General features: G+C 47.0%; 1 protein-coding gene across 1 annotated transcript in view; it reads right to left on the reverse strand.

The window, feature by feature from the left end:
• LOC122372084 (dipeptidase 2-like) overlaps positions 1-18,415 on the reverse strand; it is a 156,894-nt gene that overhangs the window by 80,819 nt on the left and 57,660 nt on the right. Inside the window, exon 4 of the mRNA XM_043348959.1 lies at positions 15,175-15,259. Coding sequence (XP_043204894.1) covers positions 15,175-15,259 — 85 coding nt within the window. The remainder of the gene's footprint in view (positions 1-15,174; positions 15,260-18,415) is intronic.

The following is an 18,415-nucleotide window of genomic DNA, read 5'->3' on the forward strand; positions in this document are numbered from 1 at the left end:
TTGACATTTGGTCTAGAAAATGACCAGGGCCGTATTCACGTCGACTTCGTAAGTCAATTTTATTTCGTAAGTATAAGTTGGTATTCACGTCAACACTTCTTAAGTTTTTCCTTACGAAATGTCTGGATATCTACGAAAATCGGTATTAACGTCGAATTCCTAAGTGCAAATGGCATTCACGTCGAAATTCGTAGGAAATGTCTTACGAAATGCGTAAGAAGTGTTGGGGGCATTCATGGGCATAGGAACGGCTGGAACATTGTGAATGCATGGGTGCAGAAATCCAGCCATGGCCGGTGAAGCGGGGGGGGGGGGGGCGACACCCGAGCGAAGGCTCGTTACGAGCTTTGAGGGTGTACCATGTCCAAAAGGTACCAACCGGTAAGTGCATTTGGAAGCATTGACCCTTGCATGTGTAGGGGGGTCGGATGAACCCCCCCCCCATGGTTGTTCGCAAATAACTCGCGCAAAAAGCGGCCGATCGCGACGAAACTTTTAGTACCCTCAAGTTGATCAGTTTTACACCTACTCTAAAAATTTCATGACCCTGACCCAAAAGACCTTTGACCTGTGACCTGATTCTCGAGACCATGTTCGGCCGGAATCGCGATTTGGCGTATGTCAGCTCACATTATCCGCGCGTTTCCAGTCTTTTTGTGATTGTAGACGTCCAAACATGTGAAATGATGTTCTTCCCATGCATCACGGTGGGTGTGAAGATAACCTGAAGGTCAGGTCAGGTCATTGACCTTTGATGACCTCGTTTCACTTTTTCGAGTTTTACATGTTTCTAGGGTAGTTTATAGGGCTGATTTCGAATTAAGCATCCATTTGAACGTTTACGAAGTAGTTTTAGTGCTTTCGTGACATGCTACGACGCCGTCAGTGGTAGTTGACACCTACTATGGATAGCCGGAAGGACGCCTAATGGTTGACCTGACCTGACCTGACCCGATCTGGCCTAAATGCATGAAGAAATCATCTGTGATCAAAACTAACATCAGATATTTGTGATCAGCACCCCGAAAAACCCGATAACAGCTTCACTTTACGCAGTTCTAGCAGGTCCCGATTTTCCCGACTTTTGGAATATTGACCTGACCTGGAAGGTCAACCAATGAAGTAGGACCTTAAAATTGGGTATCATCGGCTTCCTCTCGTCACGGGCAACACCCTCGTTTTTTCCGCGAAGCTCTAGCTCGATCAGGGGCCGAACGGCAGGGGGTCCGACCGACCCCCTCCCCCTCCCCCTACACATTAGAAGCTGGAAAACGCTGCACACATTCGAGGGCTAATATTGTCAATATTGACTACCGCAAAAAGTAAAAGCGGCCAACTTAGCCATTTTCGAAGGCATCGGGCTAAAATTTTTGACAGTGGGTCATCGGTTCGGTATGTGTTCAATCACATGCTCTATTTCCCTTTTTTCAGCACAAATGTAAGTTTTGAAGACCATCACTGATCACAGTAGCAAATGCTTCGAAAGATGGATAGTAGGCAACATATCCTGAATTTGCCGTGCTGCATGGGAAGTAGTGTTGATGAAAAAGGGGTTTTTGGTTAAGACTATTGTGGGTGCAGAATACATTGTCTGCACCCACTGGATAAATATTATGGGTGCAGCTGGGTGCAGCTGCACCCTTGCACCCATGGTTCCTACGCTTATGGGTGCATTGACCTTTGCTTTAACCATTGAGATTTGAGGATCTTCCTTGTGAGGATTTTCATAACATCTAAACATATTTTCACGTAACGAATCCGAGAGATATAAAATGACGATAATAACTCAAGTTTATTGTAAGAGACAAAACTTTCGATACGTGTCGCATAGTATCTTGATCACTGTCAATGAGATGAAACTATACGTATCGAAAGCTTTGTCTCTTACAATAAACTTGAGTTATTATCGTCATTATATTTACATTTTTTCACGTATGTATTTACTCTTGATACAACTGCAAAACATACTTATCATGCATTTTTGTATTTAATTCGCTGAAGGACAATATGCAAAGTTTGTAATGGTACCAAGATTATGAGGATTTTCTTTTTATACAAGAGATCATTCGAGTCGGGGTTTTTGAACAGTATTTAGCATAGTTAACCCGCGCCCCACGGGGGGGGGGGCTATTCATAGCCCCCTCACGTTTTTCTGCAATCACTTCCAAACCACTTGACGTATCGACGCCAAACTTTCAGTACCTTCGGCTGCATCCATTTGACACCCTGTGTCAAAATTTGAACTTCGTAGCTGCCATAGGTCGGCCGGCAATGACGTCAGAGTGAGGTCATGTTTGGCCGATTTCGACGCAAAACATTGAACCACGGGAATCGCTGCCAAGAGCTCAGTTTTTAAGCTAGATCCAATTTCTTTGCATGAAAGGACTCAGAATTGACTGTGCTATCAAACTGCTGTCTCGGATTTTCAAAATTTTGAGAATTTCGAAAATTTTATAAATTTATAGGTACTTTTATATTTTCTTCGAAAAGCTTTTGACTTTTCAAAAAAAGAATATATGTGACAGAACGCATGCTTATGACTAACTCTAGCAAGTTTTAGCTAAATATCTTTAGAAATGGCCAAGTTATACTTATTATTGCACAAAATTAACAATTATTAATTTCTCAAATCAATTTTTCAGTACGTATTTGACATTGTACACCAATATAAATAGCACCATCGTGTTCCTGAGCTTAACTGCATCCAACAGACACCTTTTTGTTGAAAAATTTAAACTTCAAAATTTGACCTTTTTGACCTGAAAGTGACCTGACCTAACCTAAATTCGACTCCAAATGACATCGAATGACACAGACGACATCAAATTCGAAATATATGGCCTAAATGGACCATAAAACATGTGTCACGTGACCGACGCATGATATAATATTTCCGTGACCTGTGATGACCTGACCCTGACCTGAAAATCAAAATGCAAGTTTGGTACCCTCAAGGTATCTAGAACATCTGTTCACGAGTGTGTAAGCCAAAAATGAGCCTGATCTGACTTGTAAGACGGCGGCCAGAGCCCAAAATGTGAACAAGCCGAAATCCTAATAATTTTTACTTATATCTGACCTGTGACGTCTGGTCTGCCGCATGGTCTGAGAAAGATAAAAAACCATCTAACATACTTAACCATCGACATACTAAAGTAGGGGAGAACGGGGTCAATTGTAACATTTTTTTGCATTTTATCATCTGATGCAAACACGTTTGCAGTTATAAAGCCTTTTCTTTTATTTTCAGAAACTATGATGTTTTGTCTTTAAAATGCAGTTAAAACATTTCCAAAACAACTTCTTTTTCGGGTCAAAATTGTTGTCCGAAAAAGTCAATTCATCTGTTACAATTCACCCCAGATACGGGGTCAAAAGTAACACCACCCAGGGACAATTGTAACATGTTAATTTACAGGCTACAGCAACACGATTTTTTCCAAAACTTTCATTTAACAAAAGTATTGAACACTTGTTCATCTTCCCATGCTTGGTAGGAACGGTTCTTCTCAGGAAAAAAGGTTAAAAACCTCGTACTTATACAGGGGTTGGATGGACCTCCTCTCCCTCGGTTCTTCGCAAATACATCGCGTAAAAAGCTGCCGATTGCGACAAAACTTACGGTTCTCTTAATTCTAGCAATATTTAATCTCTCTTGAAAATTTGACGACTGACTTAATGGCCACTGACCTATAACCTGTTACATTTGACCCCTGCAAAAATGTTACAATTGTCCCCGTCGCGCCTTGACATATTTTAGACGAAACTGGCGCAAAAAGATGTTGCATACAGCATTTAAATGCTTTCAATTTATGGACAACAAGCCTGCCAACGCTTACACAAAGTCTAAAGTCGATATCTTTTCAATGGCGGGAATGAGCTAATCAAATATAACGGTATAAAAATTTACAAAATGCACCCAAAAACACATTACTGTGCACAGCCATCGACATACCCGGCATTTTCGCTCCAAACTCCGTTGGGAAAGGCAGTATAGAATTACGCATTTTCGGTCTTAACATCAGCTCATGCTATTGGTAAGTTTATGAATTATTAACACTGTTACAATCAAGGGCGGATCCAGGGGGGTGCCAAAAGGGGCCATGGCCCCCTTTGGCGCTGAAAGGGGGGCCAACATATCTTTTGGCCCCCCTTTCATCCGTGTTCTTTCTCACAGCCGGCCAATTTTTCAGAATTATATTAACCATTTTCATCGACGCTAAGGCCGAACATCAATTTTTTTTTGTCATAGGTGGGTAAATATGAACAGGGATTTACGCACGGACGCAATTTGGCGTGCTGGCAACCAGCTTATGCAGCACAGACGACTTTATTCTCGACTATGTCCGTTTGGCTGTAACTGCAGGGCGCCGAGGCTGGCTCGCTGGCTTCTATTTGTCCATGTTTTGCTGTAAGGTAGCCCAAAGATCCTCGAGCAGGATTAGGGTCCGGATGGTATCCGGTTAATTTCTTCAGAATTCCGGCAGGTTCGATTCGGACAAACGCCTAGACATTGGTAGAGCAATGAGCTGGCGCGCCGTCCTGCATGAAAATGCGTGTTGACCTGTCATCCACCGTCGAGGCCATCCGTCGACTAAGAACTGAGCCGCTGGAGGCTATTGTTGGTAATGAGCCTCAGTGAACTCTTCTAATAGGTACCTAGCGTCTCATGGTCCTGTCTGGAAATGGGAGCAGCTTTGCCAAATTATTCACCAATTGGCCACTCTTCCTGGCCGCCATTTCAATGCGATTTCTTCCCCGGGCCAAATGATGGGCGACTGCCCGATCTCGGACAATCAGCAACACTGTCTGCAGCCGTATGCTTATCCCACCAGTGCGGGACTGTGCAGGCAGATGTCCCAACTGACCAGCAATAACACGCTGTGTTATTTTGGCCTGAAGCATGTCGACTATCTGGTTCAGCTCCCCGAGATTGAAATTCATTACCTTCATTTTGCCTTCATTTTGTGACGCGGCCATTCGGGGGAGGGGGGGGGGCAATCTATCTGTGTATAACTGGCAGTAGCTCGGTGACCCATGATCCGAAGTTCGGTCGCGACCTCATGTTCCGCGGCCAAGGACCGTACAATGCAGAGGTGCAGCCATAATATTTATCCCTTAGGGGCAGAAACGATTAGAAACCGGATAAGTGTTGTCCTAGGTGGAGGACAACACTTTTGTCGGACCCTGCATAAGACCACCCTGCAGTTTCCCTTCAACCGGCTTTGATCCAGCAAAAATAGTCACGCGTTAGCCTCTCTCCTTAACCCGCGCCAGGCCGGTCCTGGGTGCGAACCGCTCCGGGCCGGCGGGTGTCTGAACACCCCTCTCCTTCTAACTCGGCTCCTGGGCCACGTAGCGACACACGGAAAGCGGCATTCGAAAGAGCTTCGAAAATCAAGACAAAAGCAGTCACTTTTTAAGTCTGGTCAAAGGTCAGGTCACCAGATCAGAGAACATCAAAGGAAAAAATCTTGCCTATGTCAACACATTTCGAAATACTGGCGCATATCTCAAGAACCAACAGAGCTGCAGCGCCGCAGAAAAACGCATTCGATAGCCTTTTCAACGCTTTTTCTAAAGACATTGCTCACATTTGACCTCAGGTCAACGGTTTAGCCGCCAGATGGTAAAATTGAAAGTATCTGCTTTTACGAACAATGTTTTTTTTTTAAGTAACTTTTGACTCAAGAAACGTCGAAATCTCTCGTCGAGATGGCTCGAATGAACATTATTTGGTCTTTAAAAGTCAAAAGGTATTTTGAAAATTTGACCTTGGGTCAAGAAAATGACCTGGTCGGAAAAGGTCATTTTGCATATCAGTAGATCCGATTCTCGACCTGAACAAATCGAATGTGTTTTCATTGCTCTAGCATGTCTCCATAAAAAGTTATTGTCAAAAATACTGCTGGGGCCTTTCATGACCTGATATGACCCCAGGCAAATAGAGGGTTCATGGTTACAATTTTTTGATTTAACGTGTCTATTTTACCTGTAACGTGTTTGGAATGACGTTCGTCCAAAAGAGTCGCCTTTCGATTTTCTCCCATTGACTCATAATAGAGAGGGCGCAAAATTGACCTGACCGTAAGTTACCGATATAAAAACTCCGAGATGAACATTTTATACATTCTGCTATTCGTTATGTTGTAACCCGATGTGTGCATATTACTGCTACTCGTACCAACCGCTGTAAGTTTCAAGGCGATAATTCAGTCGGTGTAGCTATGACGAACATTCAAGTTTTCTGAGAGGTTACTTGAAGTGATGTAGTGACCTGTTTAGAGGTCTGCACCGGCCGGCTGCAGCCGCGGCTGGCTGCAGTCCCATGGCTGTGGGCCGGGGCGGCTGCAAAAATCTCCAAGAACACGGCTACAGCTGTGAGATTTCAAGCTCAATCTTAATTCTTAAGTACTTAAGTAATATATACTTTTAAATCCTTAATCTTACATTCTGATAAGCAGTCTATCCTGTAAAAATCATGCAAAGGATGCCCAGCAACATTGAAAGTGGTGAAACCAGTTTCAGTATCATATGACCTTTCCTCGTAAAATATAAATTAGCAAAAAGGATATATTGATATTGATATTTCGATCACAGATCTTCGTCGGAATTGTTAACAAAGACTTTTGTTAACAATTCCGACGAAGATCTGTGATCGAAATATCAATATCAATATGTCCTTTTTGCTAATTTATATTTTACAAGGAAAGGTCATATGATACTAAAACTGCTTTTACTAATGTTCCTCGCACAAGCGCTCAACAACATTAAAGTGGTGAAACATTTGAAAACCTGTAATGGTTTTATCGTTTTATCATTTGCCATCATAAGTAGGGGAGCTTGCACTCTGGTACAGAATACTAATTATAGATACCAATTGTTCCTTCATCATCATGAGCTTGACAGCTTCAGAAAATGCACCATGTTGCATTGTCACATCCCTTTCAAATCAATCTTACATAGACCCGGGAACAGGACGGGGGGGGGGGCAACGGGGGCGCTTGCAGGGCTCAAATAAAGCTCCGTCCTGCCGATGAGGTCGGCGACCACGAATGCTACTCAAACATCGGTTCATAGGTAAACATGACACACTGAATCGGAAAAATGGCTGTGACCCCTCTGTGTGCCTCTGAGGTCATTTCAGGTCATAAACGGTCACCAGCAGTTTTTTTTGGCTATAACTTTTGATAAAGACGAGCTAGAGCGATGAACGCACGTCAGATGCATTCAGCTCGACGATACGGATCGACTGATATGCAACATGACCCTTTCCGGTCAGGTATGACCTTGACCTGAGGTCAAATTTTCAAAATGATCTTTCAAGGTCAACAAACAGTCCATTCGACGCGTCTCGACGCGAGGAATACGATGCTGCCAAAAGTAATGTCGCGGCTTTATTGAGTCAAAAGTTATGGACGAAAAACCATTTTCGTGAAAACTGCTATTTTAACAGTTTTTGCCCTCTGGACGCTAAACCGTTGACCTGAGGTCAAATCTGAGGACAATGATCAAAAAGGTCTGTAAAAGGGCTATCGAATGCGCTTTTCCGAGGCGCTGTAGCTCTATTGGTTCCCGAGTTAGCCGTTGGCAGTTTCCAAAATTGTTGAAACTGACTATATTTGATGTTTGATGACCTCTGGCGCCCTGACCTTTGACCTGACCCAAAAAATGGCTGAAGTGTTTCCGTAATTATTTTCGATGTTCTCTCGAATGCCGCTTACCGCGTGTCGCTACGTGGCCCAGGAGCCGAGTTAGACGGGGGGGTGTTGAGACCCCCCCCCCGGCCTGGCTCGGAAGTCGCGGAGCACCGGCCCGGCGCGGGTTAACCCGCGCCCTGATGGGGGGGCATTTTGACCCCCCCCTGTGGTTTTTCTTAAATAGCGAGAAAACGGCGGCGCGCAGCGCCGCCAAATTTTGGGTACCTTACCGGGCATCAATTTGACACCTTCACACAAAATTTCAAGTCACAGGTCACCTCAGGTCAGGAGTTATTGAGGTCAAACTGAGGTCATGTTCGAGCAAAAATGAGCAAAAAAACATGACATCTTGAAACGCTCACCAATTCTATAGTTAACAAGCAATTTTAAAGTTCTTTATGTGGTTGTGTAGAGAAAAGACGGCGCTACAAAACTGCTATCTCGGATTTTCGAAATTTTGGGATTTTGACCCCCAAAAATCAAAAAAATTGTTTTTTTTTTAGAAAAACTCAAAAAATTTCCAATTTTTTTTCGAATTTCGAAAAAAACCGGAATATATGTGATAGTCCCTACGCTGTTCTATATACATACCAAATTTTAGATCGATACCTCTTTTTTTGGCCAAGTTATAGCAAAAAAAAACTTAAAAATTGATGACGTCAAATTTTTGAACTCAATTTTTAGCAATTCTAGACCTTGTAGCGCAAAAAGGAGACCACCATTGAACTCCCCGTGACGAGCTGCATCGAATCGATACCCATTTTATGCAAAAATATCAACTTTGAAATTTGACCTAATTTGACCTGACTTTGACCTGACCTTGACCTGACCTTGACCAAAACGTGACCTAAGCTGGCCCTAAAGTCTGTCTGACCCACATAATCGCATTTGTCATGTAAAATGGACCATAAAACATGTATCACACGACACTTTCATATTGTGACCCCCCCAGTGACCTGACCTCTGTGACCTGACCTGGTATCAGTGACCTCAAATAGCAAAACATGTGTTTGAAGAACATTTCTCCACCGATGATTTTCAATGAAATGCATTTTACTCGATCTTACAACGCATTTCTTGAAATGCCTGAAAACGGTGAAAATTCGACCTTTGACCTGACCTGTGACGTCATCGGTTTGACCGAGGTCAATGAAATTGGGTCACAAGGTAGTTCCCCGTTGGGGCTATCCAACACCGTTTACCGCTTGTCGCTATGTTGCGTGGTTCTCGAATCTCGAGATCTAAGGGGGGGCCAAAATGGCCCCCCCCCATCAGACCACGTTGCTCGGCAGACCCCATCTGGGCGCGGGTTAAGAAATAAGAAAGCCCATATTCTCCTTATAAGTGCCCTGAGTACGAACTATACCCGAAATGCTACCCGCTGCTCACGAAGATGTCAAAGGTCTGCAGCATTAGCAACATTGTCACTGAAATGTTGCTCAGGAGGTTACATGTGGGGTCCCACAGGGATCTATTTTGGGGCCCTTGCTATTTCTTTTATATATTAATGATCTTTGTTCTGTATCCCCTGGAGCAAAATTTCTCCTCTTTGCTGATGATACAGCAATTTTCTATACGGCTTCTAGCATCAATAACTTGCAAGCTTCTGTGTCTGTGTCATTCCCTAAAATTCTAGAGTGGCTACATTCAAATCGACTATCATTATCAGCTTCAAAAGCATTTTATCAGATATTTTCTCCGTCGACTTCTCTTGATGGTCTAAGTATTATGGCCAACAATATACATATTAAGAGGGCACAGACTGTGAAATATCTTGGTGTCCTGGTTGACGAAGACCTCAGGTTTAAGTCGCATATTGAAAAGGTCTCATCCACTGTCAGTAGGAACTTAGGTATTAATTAGTAGGGCAAGGTATTTATAAGATAGGAAGCAGGTATTACTCTTATATAACGCTCTTATTCTCCCATACTTCACTTATTGTCTTGTTACCTGGGGGTCTAATTATGAATCTTCCTTGCAACCGCTAATCGTACTGCAGAAACGTGCTATTCGTCTAGTAGCTGGAACAGGGCGAATTGCCCATACAGGATCCCTATTTCGAGAGCTGAGACTCCTGAAGATTACTGACCTTCTTCAGTACCAGCTTCTTCTTGTGCTGCATGACTTCCTACATGGTCATTTACCATGGCCATTGGCCAGGAGGTTCCATCTGTATCATTCGGCTCGAAATCTTAGAGGCAACATACATTTCTGTGAAACTGTGCACACGGATGGTGCTGAGAGGCTGTCTAATTATAAACATAGGAACTACATTTTGTTTAATTTATTTTACCAAGCACCGAGGGTCTGGAACAGTACCATTAGTCCTCTTATCCCGGATATCCTAGACATTCCTTCTTCTAAATCCCACTTCAAAAAATCTATTAAGGTTATTTTTATTGATTCATACTAGTTTTCTCCTTTTTAAGCTCTTCATTCTTTGCTTATACTTTTCCCTTTATCATTTCTATTTTCCCTTGGGTTATCGATGGTGATACATCGTTGCTGATATATAGACTGATATTTGCGCAGCGCGGCAGGCCTCAGGAAGCACTGCGCCCTTTACCCTGCTGCGCTGTTGCTTATGTTTTTTTCTGAATTATTGCATTTGATGTGAACTCTATATGACGTTATGTTGTAATTGCCCGTTATATTGATAATTTCTCGTATATAATACCTTGATGGTATTGTAATTGCCCGTTTTGTATTGTAATTACAAATTGGTATTTTGGTATTGTAATTCCCCGTTAATTTCAACAGGCCATTCGGTAATCACGTTACCGAACGTGACCCCACCCCAACCCCTACCTTGTCCCCGTGAGAGCCTAACCTTGCTGTCTCCTCGACAGCTGACCACTTGACTGAGGAGCCGACGGCGGCGTGGCCGGAGAGTAACGGCCGGCTACCTGACTGTCAGGCCGACGGTCTGCCTCTAGCCGCGCTGACGGACCCAGTCATGGCTTGGGGCTGTGGCGGTGACCGATGGGTGTTGCGACCCTGGTTGACTGGGAGGATGGAGGAGGAGTGCTGACGTGAAGCCGTCAGTGAACCAGTGATGCTGTCTGAGGCTCCGTCCCCACCTGGCCGCCTGGCTGGTGGCCTGCCTCTGTCTTCCGAGCCATGGTGGACTCTGGCGGAGATAGGTGATGCCTGCGACCTGGAGTACGGATGAGCTGACGACCATGGCGAAGGAGTCCTACCGTGAACACGAGGGAGAACGCGTGACGGAGCCGGGATCAGAGGTGCGGCTGCGGAGGTGACTTCTGCGCTTGTGCTGCTCTGCGGACCACTGGAGCTGTGCTCGGGGTTACATGAGCAGAGTTAATATGCATTACAAACGGACTACAATGGTGAGCGAATAGGAAAATCCGTTCCTGATACGCATTTACTTGCTCATGTAACCCCGGTATGTGTGTACTTGGTTGTTGGGTGCTCAGCTGACCATGGCAGCCTCCATGAGTGTCGTGGCCGTACAGTCGTGTACAGGTTGATGGTCCCCTACTCTTTATCCACCGGGTTCCTATGGCTCAGCATTGGCAGCAGCCGCCTGGTACCGGTAGGCTGTGCCGCATGACCTGAGAGTGAAGCGGCACAGTCTACTCACGCCGTTTGACATCGGCTCGGGTCGCCGGGTGGAGCGCTTTGTAGACCAGCTGTTGCGTCAGACCAGCGCGGGGGGAGGGGCTCGTCTCGGTGGTTGGCGTGGGCTGGCGAGTGGTGTGGGGCGTGTTGGTGGACCATGGGGCTGGGCGGGTGTGTGTGGTCACTTGCTGCATTGCACATTTTGCGTCGCTTAACAATTGCATTCCTGTTTTTGCTAGGCACAATGCACGGAAGACCCAGCGAATATAATTTACTTTACTTGTGCATTGTGCAAGACGTGATTTGGCACGGTATCGAGGCAACCATAGGCCTTGTGCCTATGCATGATATTTAGGCAATACGTTTATGAAAACGGTAGATTGATGCTGGATGTCAATTCGTATTGCTAAATGTCGGCACGTATTAAATGAATGAATGAATCAATCAATCAGTCAAACAATCAATAGACATTGGTAATATTACTAAGTGCTCGAGCGAGGAACATATTGAATATAATTAGATAAATAAAAGAAGTTGACCTTTTCCTCGACATCAAAAATGTAAAAAGCCGAATAATATATTTTAAAAAAAACGGTGAGCTTTCGGCCACTGGCCTTTATCAAACCAACGTTCACGTTGGTTTGATAAAGGCCAGTGGCCGAAAGCTCACCGTTTTTTTTTAAATATATTATTCGGCTTTTTACATTTTTGATGTCGAGGAAAAGGTCAACTTCTTTTATTTATCTAATTATAATCAATAGACATGTATAAAACCGTTTAGATGGCTCGCAACCACTAATAGCAATCACACCATCCTAACTCGGAAAAGCAGCCGGAGCCCTGATGAGGCTCGAACCGGGACTCCACGCTGTAAATTTTGCCAATGATCAATCATCATTCCACCAAGCTAGAGTAACCGGCACCCGAACCCACAAAAGCATTAATTGACTTTGCCGCCGACCTCCCGGCCCCGCCGCCCGCCCGGCCAGACTTTGCCCCGGCCACAGCCGCCATCCGGTGTAGCTCAGCGTAGGAGTGCTCGACTGTCAAACTGACCGGTAGTGAGGGGCCCGGTTCGAAACGCTTCGGATGCTGGATGTTTATTTCTCGGTGGGAGGCTTTACGTTTAGTCCACTTTTCAGAAAGATCATTTGGTGACTGACCTGTTTTCTTTCTTTGCTGCAATTCATGAGGAGACCGTATGCACCCTTACCTGTCCTTCCGCACCCCACTTGGGAGATGGGTGGTTGCCCCCCCCCCCCATGGGTTTGTGAATATCTCTAAAACGAATTTTTGGAGGGGGATACGATCGGTTCTATGCGACAAGTGACCACACACGCCCAGCCCCAGGTCCGCTCACTCCCTACCCATATCACCCCCTCCCCACACCACACTCCAGCCCGCCTCATCCACCGAGCCGAGCCATAACGAGCCTCAGCGCCCCGGGGCGCGACCTGTCAGCGAACCGGCGGGGACGCGGGCCGGCGGCTGCGTGCGCCGCGGGGGCAGGGGCGCGTCCAGGCGTCGGGGACATCGAGGCGGCGCGAGCTGGCGCCGCCACGGCGACACTGGACCAGACCTGATAATTGGACACCTCAACATTCAGTCGTTGAAGCCCAAACTGCCGGATCTGCGAGGCGACATTCATAGAGGAGTTAACGGATTTGATATATTGTCACTGTTATTATATAACAGTGTTCGCTGACAGGTCGCGCCCCGGGGCGCTGAGGCTCGTTATGGCTCGGCTCGGTGGATGAGGCGGGCTCGAGTGTGGTGTGGGGAGGGGGTGATATGGGTAGGGAGTGAGCGGACCTGGGGCTGGGCGTGTGTGGTCACTTGTCGCATAGAACCGATCATATCCCCCTCCAAAAATTCGTTTTAGAGATATTCACAAACCCATGGGGGGGGGCAACCACCCATCTCCCAAGTGGGGTGCGGAAGGACAGGTAAGGGTGCATACGGTCTCCTCATGAATTGCAGCAAAGAAAGAAAACAGATCAGTCACCAAATGATCTTTCTGAAAAGTGGACTAAACGTAAAGCCTCCCACCGAGAGATAAACATCCAGCCTCCGAAGCGTTTCGAACCGGGCCCCTCACTACCGGTCAGTTTGACAGTCGAGCACTCCTACGCTGAGCTACACTGGATGGCGGCTGTGGCCGGGGCAAAGTCTGGCCGGGCGGGCGGCGGGGCCGGGAGGTCGGCGGCAAAGTCAATTAATGTTTTTGTGGGTTCGGGTGCCGGTTACTCTAGCTTGGTGGAATGATGGATCATTGGCAAAATTTACAGCGTGGAGTCCCGGTTCGAGCCTCATCAGGGCTCCGGCTGCTTTTCCGAGTTAGGATGGTGTGATTGCTATTAGTGGTTGCGAGCCATTTAAACGGTTTTATACATGTCTATTGATTGTTTGATTGATTGATTGATTCATTCATTCATTTAATACGTGCCGACATTTAGCAATACGAATTGACATCCAGCATCAATCTACCGTTTTCATAAACGTATTGCCTAAATATCATGCATAGGCACAAGGCCTATGGTTGCCTCGATACCGTGCCAAATCACGTCTTGCACAATGCACAAGTAAAGTAAATTATATTCGCTGGGTCTTCCGTGCATTGTGCCTAGCAAAAACAGGAATGCAATTGTTAAGCGACGCAAAATGTGCAATGCAGCAAGTGACCACACACACCCGCCCAGCCCCATGGTCCACCAACACGCCCCACACCACTCGCCAGCCCACGCCAACCACCGAGACGAGCCCCTCCCCCCGCGCTGGTCTGACGCAACAGCTGGTCTACAAAGCGCTCCACCCGGCGACCCGAGCCGATGTCAAACGGCGTGGGTAGACTGTGCCGCTTCACTCTCGGGTCATGCGGCACAGCCTACCGGTACCAGGCGGCTGCTGCCAATGCTGAGCCATAGGAACCCGGTGGATAAAGAGTAGGGGACCATCAACCTGTACACGACTGTACCACAATGGAGTGGGTGATGGCGGTGCGGCCACTGGTTGGGTGGTGTAGTGCCGGTCTGCTTGGCGGCTGACATATTTGGCCTGTTGCTGATGAACTAATCGACCTGCTGATAGGTAAAGAGGGGATGCCGCTGACGAACTGAACGCTCTGCTGTGCAGTGAACTGGATGCGACGGGGGCACTGGTGGATGAATAAGGGCCTTGACTCCGCGCTGAGTCGCTAAAAGGGGGAGGAGTGTTGCTGCCGTTGCGGCATTGGGTAATGCATTGTCCGATATTGTCATTGCTTCGACACTCTCGGCACCAGTATTACTGCTGGCGCCACCTATCACGTTATGGACAGTGCCACCTACCTACCGTATGTTACAATGATTGACGACTGGTTATTTTCACCTCGTATGGCTTAGGATCTGCGTGTATGATAACACGGTGGGTCTTTAAACAATGACACTACCGATTCCTTCCATATCATTAACGAATAACATGGACTCGCTACTAACACGACTAACTGTTCTATATCCTTTTACCCTAACCTATCGGTAGTGTCACATTGTTCGTTATCAATACGGGCGAATTATGTTTATTTTGACCTATTTGCGAGTTAGCTCATTTATTGTTATCTGCACTAAATGCATCGAAAGGAATGGATTGATAATAATAAACTACCGGTTGAGCCCCGGACAAGGAACCTTCAAATTCGGAGCTTTTTAGGAGGGGGCACCCGGTATGAATATTGCGATCACATTGCGAACACTCACCGACCACGTCTGCCATGAGCGGATCTCCAACACTTACCGACTATATAGTCCGCCATGTGAGCGGATCTCCAACGCTCACCGACTATATTAGTCCGTCATGTGAGCGGATCTCCAACACTTACCGACCACGTCCGTCATGTGAGCGGATCTCCAACACTCACCGACCACGTCCGTCATGTGAGCAGTACCGTTGCAGGTCAGGAAGTAGTTGTAAAAGCTGACCATCACCACTCCTCCGTTGGCAGCCTGAGAACGGCAGCAAAAGGTAAATGCAACGAGCATACGCTGGGCTAGCGGCCCGGAAGAGTGCTAGAAATTATTTGTGGTTAAATTGTTGATCTCAGTGGCAAGCAAACTGTAACGTTCAAAATGGGACTGCTTAGCTTATGATACCCATGGAGCCTCACTATGAATAATTGCCAAACCCGCGCCCTGCTGTAGGGTTTTTGAACCCCCCCCCCCCTGCGGTTTTTCGCGAATATCTAAAAAACGGCGGCTTGATTAGACATCTTTTCCGCACGCATGTTTTTTAATCCCACCCGGAGATGCACCATTTTTGCGCACATGAGCACAAGTGACCTTTCTCGCGGTGAGCACGAGCCTAGCGCTATCTGTAAAGTGACTCGGCTTGGTAGCCGGCTGCGCCCGGCCGCTTCACCGCGCGTGCTTTGAGAAGAAGCACGACTCGGACAAAAGGCGGAACAGCTCGGAGCACTCCTCAGGTCAGGGAGGCACCGGTTCTGACGTCACACGGAAATGTCAGTCGGCTGGTTGTGGCACTGCCCCCTGCCGGCGCGACTGTGCTGCCACCTAGCTTATCCTAGTCATAGCCTAGGGAGGACGGTAATATGTTTCTCGTTGAGAGGGGTAGCTTGCAACGACACCCCGTTCACATAGCTGTGCTGCAACATACCCCAGGTTCGGAGTCTCGCAGATGGCCATTCCCGCTCCATAACCGCAGCCAAGCCCCCGCTGACCTTGAACGGGATTGACCCGACGACGTTTATTTATTTATTTATTTATAGATTTATTTATAGACGTAGCATCTTCGTAGTCCGAGAGACGCGGAACCCGGGGATAGTTTAGCGAAGCCTTGGCGGCCGAAGAAGAGCTCGACATATCTCACTTGATTATGGCGTGGCCAGCCTCACTTCTGTAGTTTTGCTTCACTAAATTCCATGTCCTATTGGGTTTCCGGTTACGTAGTACACGACCACGTTCAGGAGCTTGATGTTTTTTTTTTTTTTAGATATATCACGCAATGACAAACTCTTGGCAGTATTTAACCCTCGCCGGCACAGACCATTTTGCGTCCTTCGATGGCACAAGGGGGGGAGGGGGTACGACCCCCTCGCGTTTGGCCCCTGATCGAGCTAGAGCTTTGTGGAAAAACGGCGTGTTGCCCGTCACGAGAAGAAGCCGATGGTACCCAATTTAAGATCCCAGGTCAGGTCAATTACTTAAAAGTCGGGAAAATCGGGACCTGTTAGAACGTCGTAAAGTGTGGCTGCTATGGGATTTTTTTCGGGGAGCTGATCACGAATATCATGTTAGTTTTGACCACAGATGATGTCTTCATGCATTTAGGCCCGGTCAGGTCAGGTAAGGTCAAATATAAAGGGTTCTGCCGGGTATTCGTATTACGTGTCAGCCGCCTCTGAGAGCTTCTTAACACATTACGAAGGCACCAAAACCACTTCGTAAATGCTCAAATGGTGGCTAATTTCGAATTCAGCTCCAAAACTAGCCTAGAAACATGTAAATCTCCAAAAAGTGAACCGTGGTCATCAAAAGTCAATGACCTGACCTGACATTCAGGTGACCTTGACACCCACCCTAATGCATGGGAGCAACATCATATCCCATGCTTGAACGCTTGAAACCACTACATACAAGACTGCAAACGCGCGGCTAATGCGAGCCGACTGGAGCCGACACACGCCGAATCGCGATTCCGGCCAAACAACGTATGATAAAGTATATGGGCATCTGGTTACATCTTCAAATGATCGAACAGAATAATCAGGTATATGTTTCTTGTCTAAGTTTTGTCACAAATTATGGGGGGGGGGCAAAAAGATACTTTTGCCCCCCACGAGTTTGCCAGGGGGGGCAGCTGCCCCCCTGCCCCCCCCCCCCCCCGAATCCGCCGCCCCTGCGTCTGAGGCATTCCGGGTTGCCACCCGCTGTACCGTGCCGCCTGCCACGTGTTGGCGCTTGCGGTTTTAGGGTCGCCGGGGTGACCTTAGACGGGCTGCGGGAGGTTGTATTCTCCATGAAGCGTTCCGGCGCGTGCGGCTCTGACGGTATCTGTATTCGTACCTTGATCCTTTGTTTTGATGCCATCGGCCCTATCCTGCTCCACATAGTCAACACCTGTCTTACCTCATGTGATTTCTCCGATTCCTGGAAACACTCCCTGGTTCATCCCATCTTTGAATCTGGTGATCCTGACGTAGTTTCCAACTATCGACCTATCTCTATTGTACCAACTATAGCTAAAATCGTAGAGCAAATAGTGCAGCGACAACTTTCTTCGTACATGCGTAGTAACCATCTTCTCTCCTCGTCTCAGCATGGTTTCCGACCCCACCACTCCACAGAAACTGCCTTGCGCTCTGTGACAAACCGTATCTTTTCTAGTATGGACCGTGGCCACGTCTCTCTTTTGTGTCTTGTTAGACCTTAGTAAGTGCTTTGAGGTCATTCCTCATTCCCTACTGCTCTCTAAACTCCAACTCTATGGCACAGATCCCGACTGGTTTACTTGCTATCTGTCAGCCCATACCCAATCGGTTTGCCTTGCTTCTCCTTCCGGCGAAAAAGTAGTCTCCAGCCCTCTACCAAACACCATGGGAGTGTTTCAGGGACCAGTCCTAGGTCCTCTTCTGTTCACCATTTTTGCCAATGACCTCAGCCTGCACGCGCCGGACGCTCATGTGACTCAGTATGCTGACGATACCCAAATCCTCATTTCAGATTCCAAACAAAACCTTCCTAACCTCATCCAACGCATGGAGACTTCCCTATCTTCACTTGCATCGTGGTTCCATGCACACGGGCTCAAGCTCAACACAACCAAGACGGAAATCCTTCTCCTTGGCACTCAACAGAACACCCGCAGCATCTCCCCTGTCAGCGTACGGGTCGGTGGCGAGACTGTGCAGGAGAGCCGATGCATTAAGAACTTAGGCGTATTTTTTTACCGTCACCTCAGCTGGGACGCACATGTCAACGACTTAAAGCACAAATGCGTCGGCCTCCTCATCGGTCTCCGTCACCTGAGACACTTCCTCCCGCGGCACGTCATGTCGACGGTAGTGCAGGCACTCGTCATCTCGCGCGTGAGATATTGCATCGCCGTGTACGGCAACGGATCAAACAAAAACGACGCCAAGCTTA

This window comes from Amphibalanus amphitrite, unplaced genomic scaffold (genome assembly GCF_019059575.1).
Source record: "Amphibalanus amphitrite isolate SeventyFive unplaced genomic scaffold, NRLGWU_Aamphi_draft 001313F_arrow, whole genome shotgun sequence".
Classification (NCBI taxonomy): domain Eukaryota; kingdom Metazoa; phylum Arthropoda; class Thecostraca; order Balanomorpha; family Balanidae; genus Amphibalanus; species Amphibalanus amphitrite.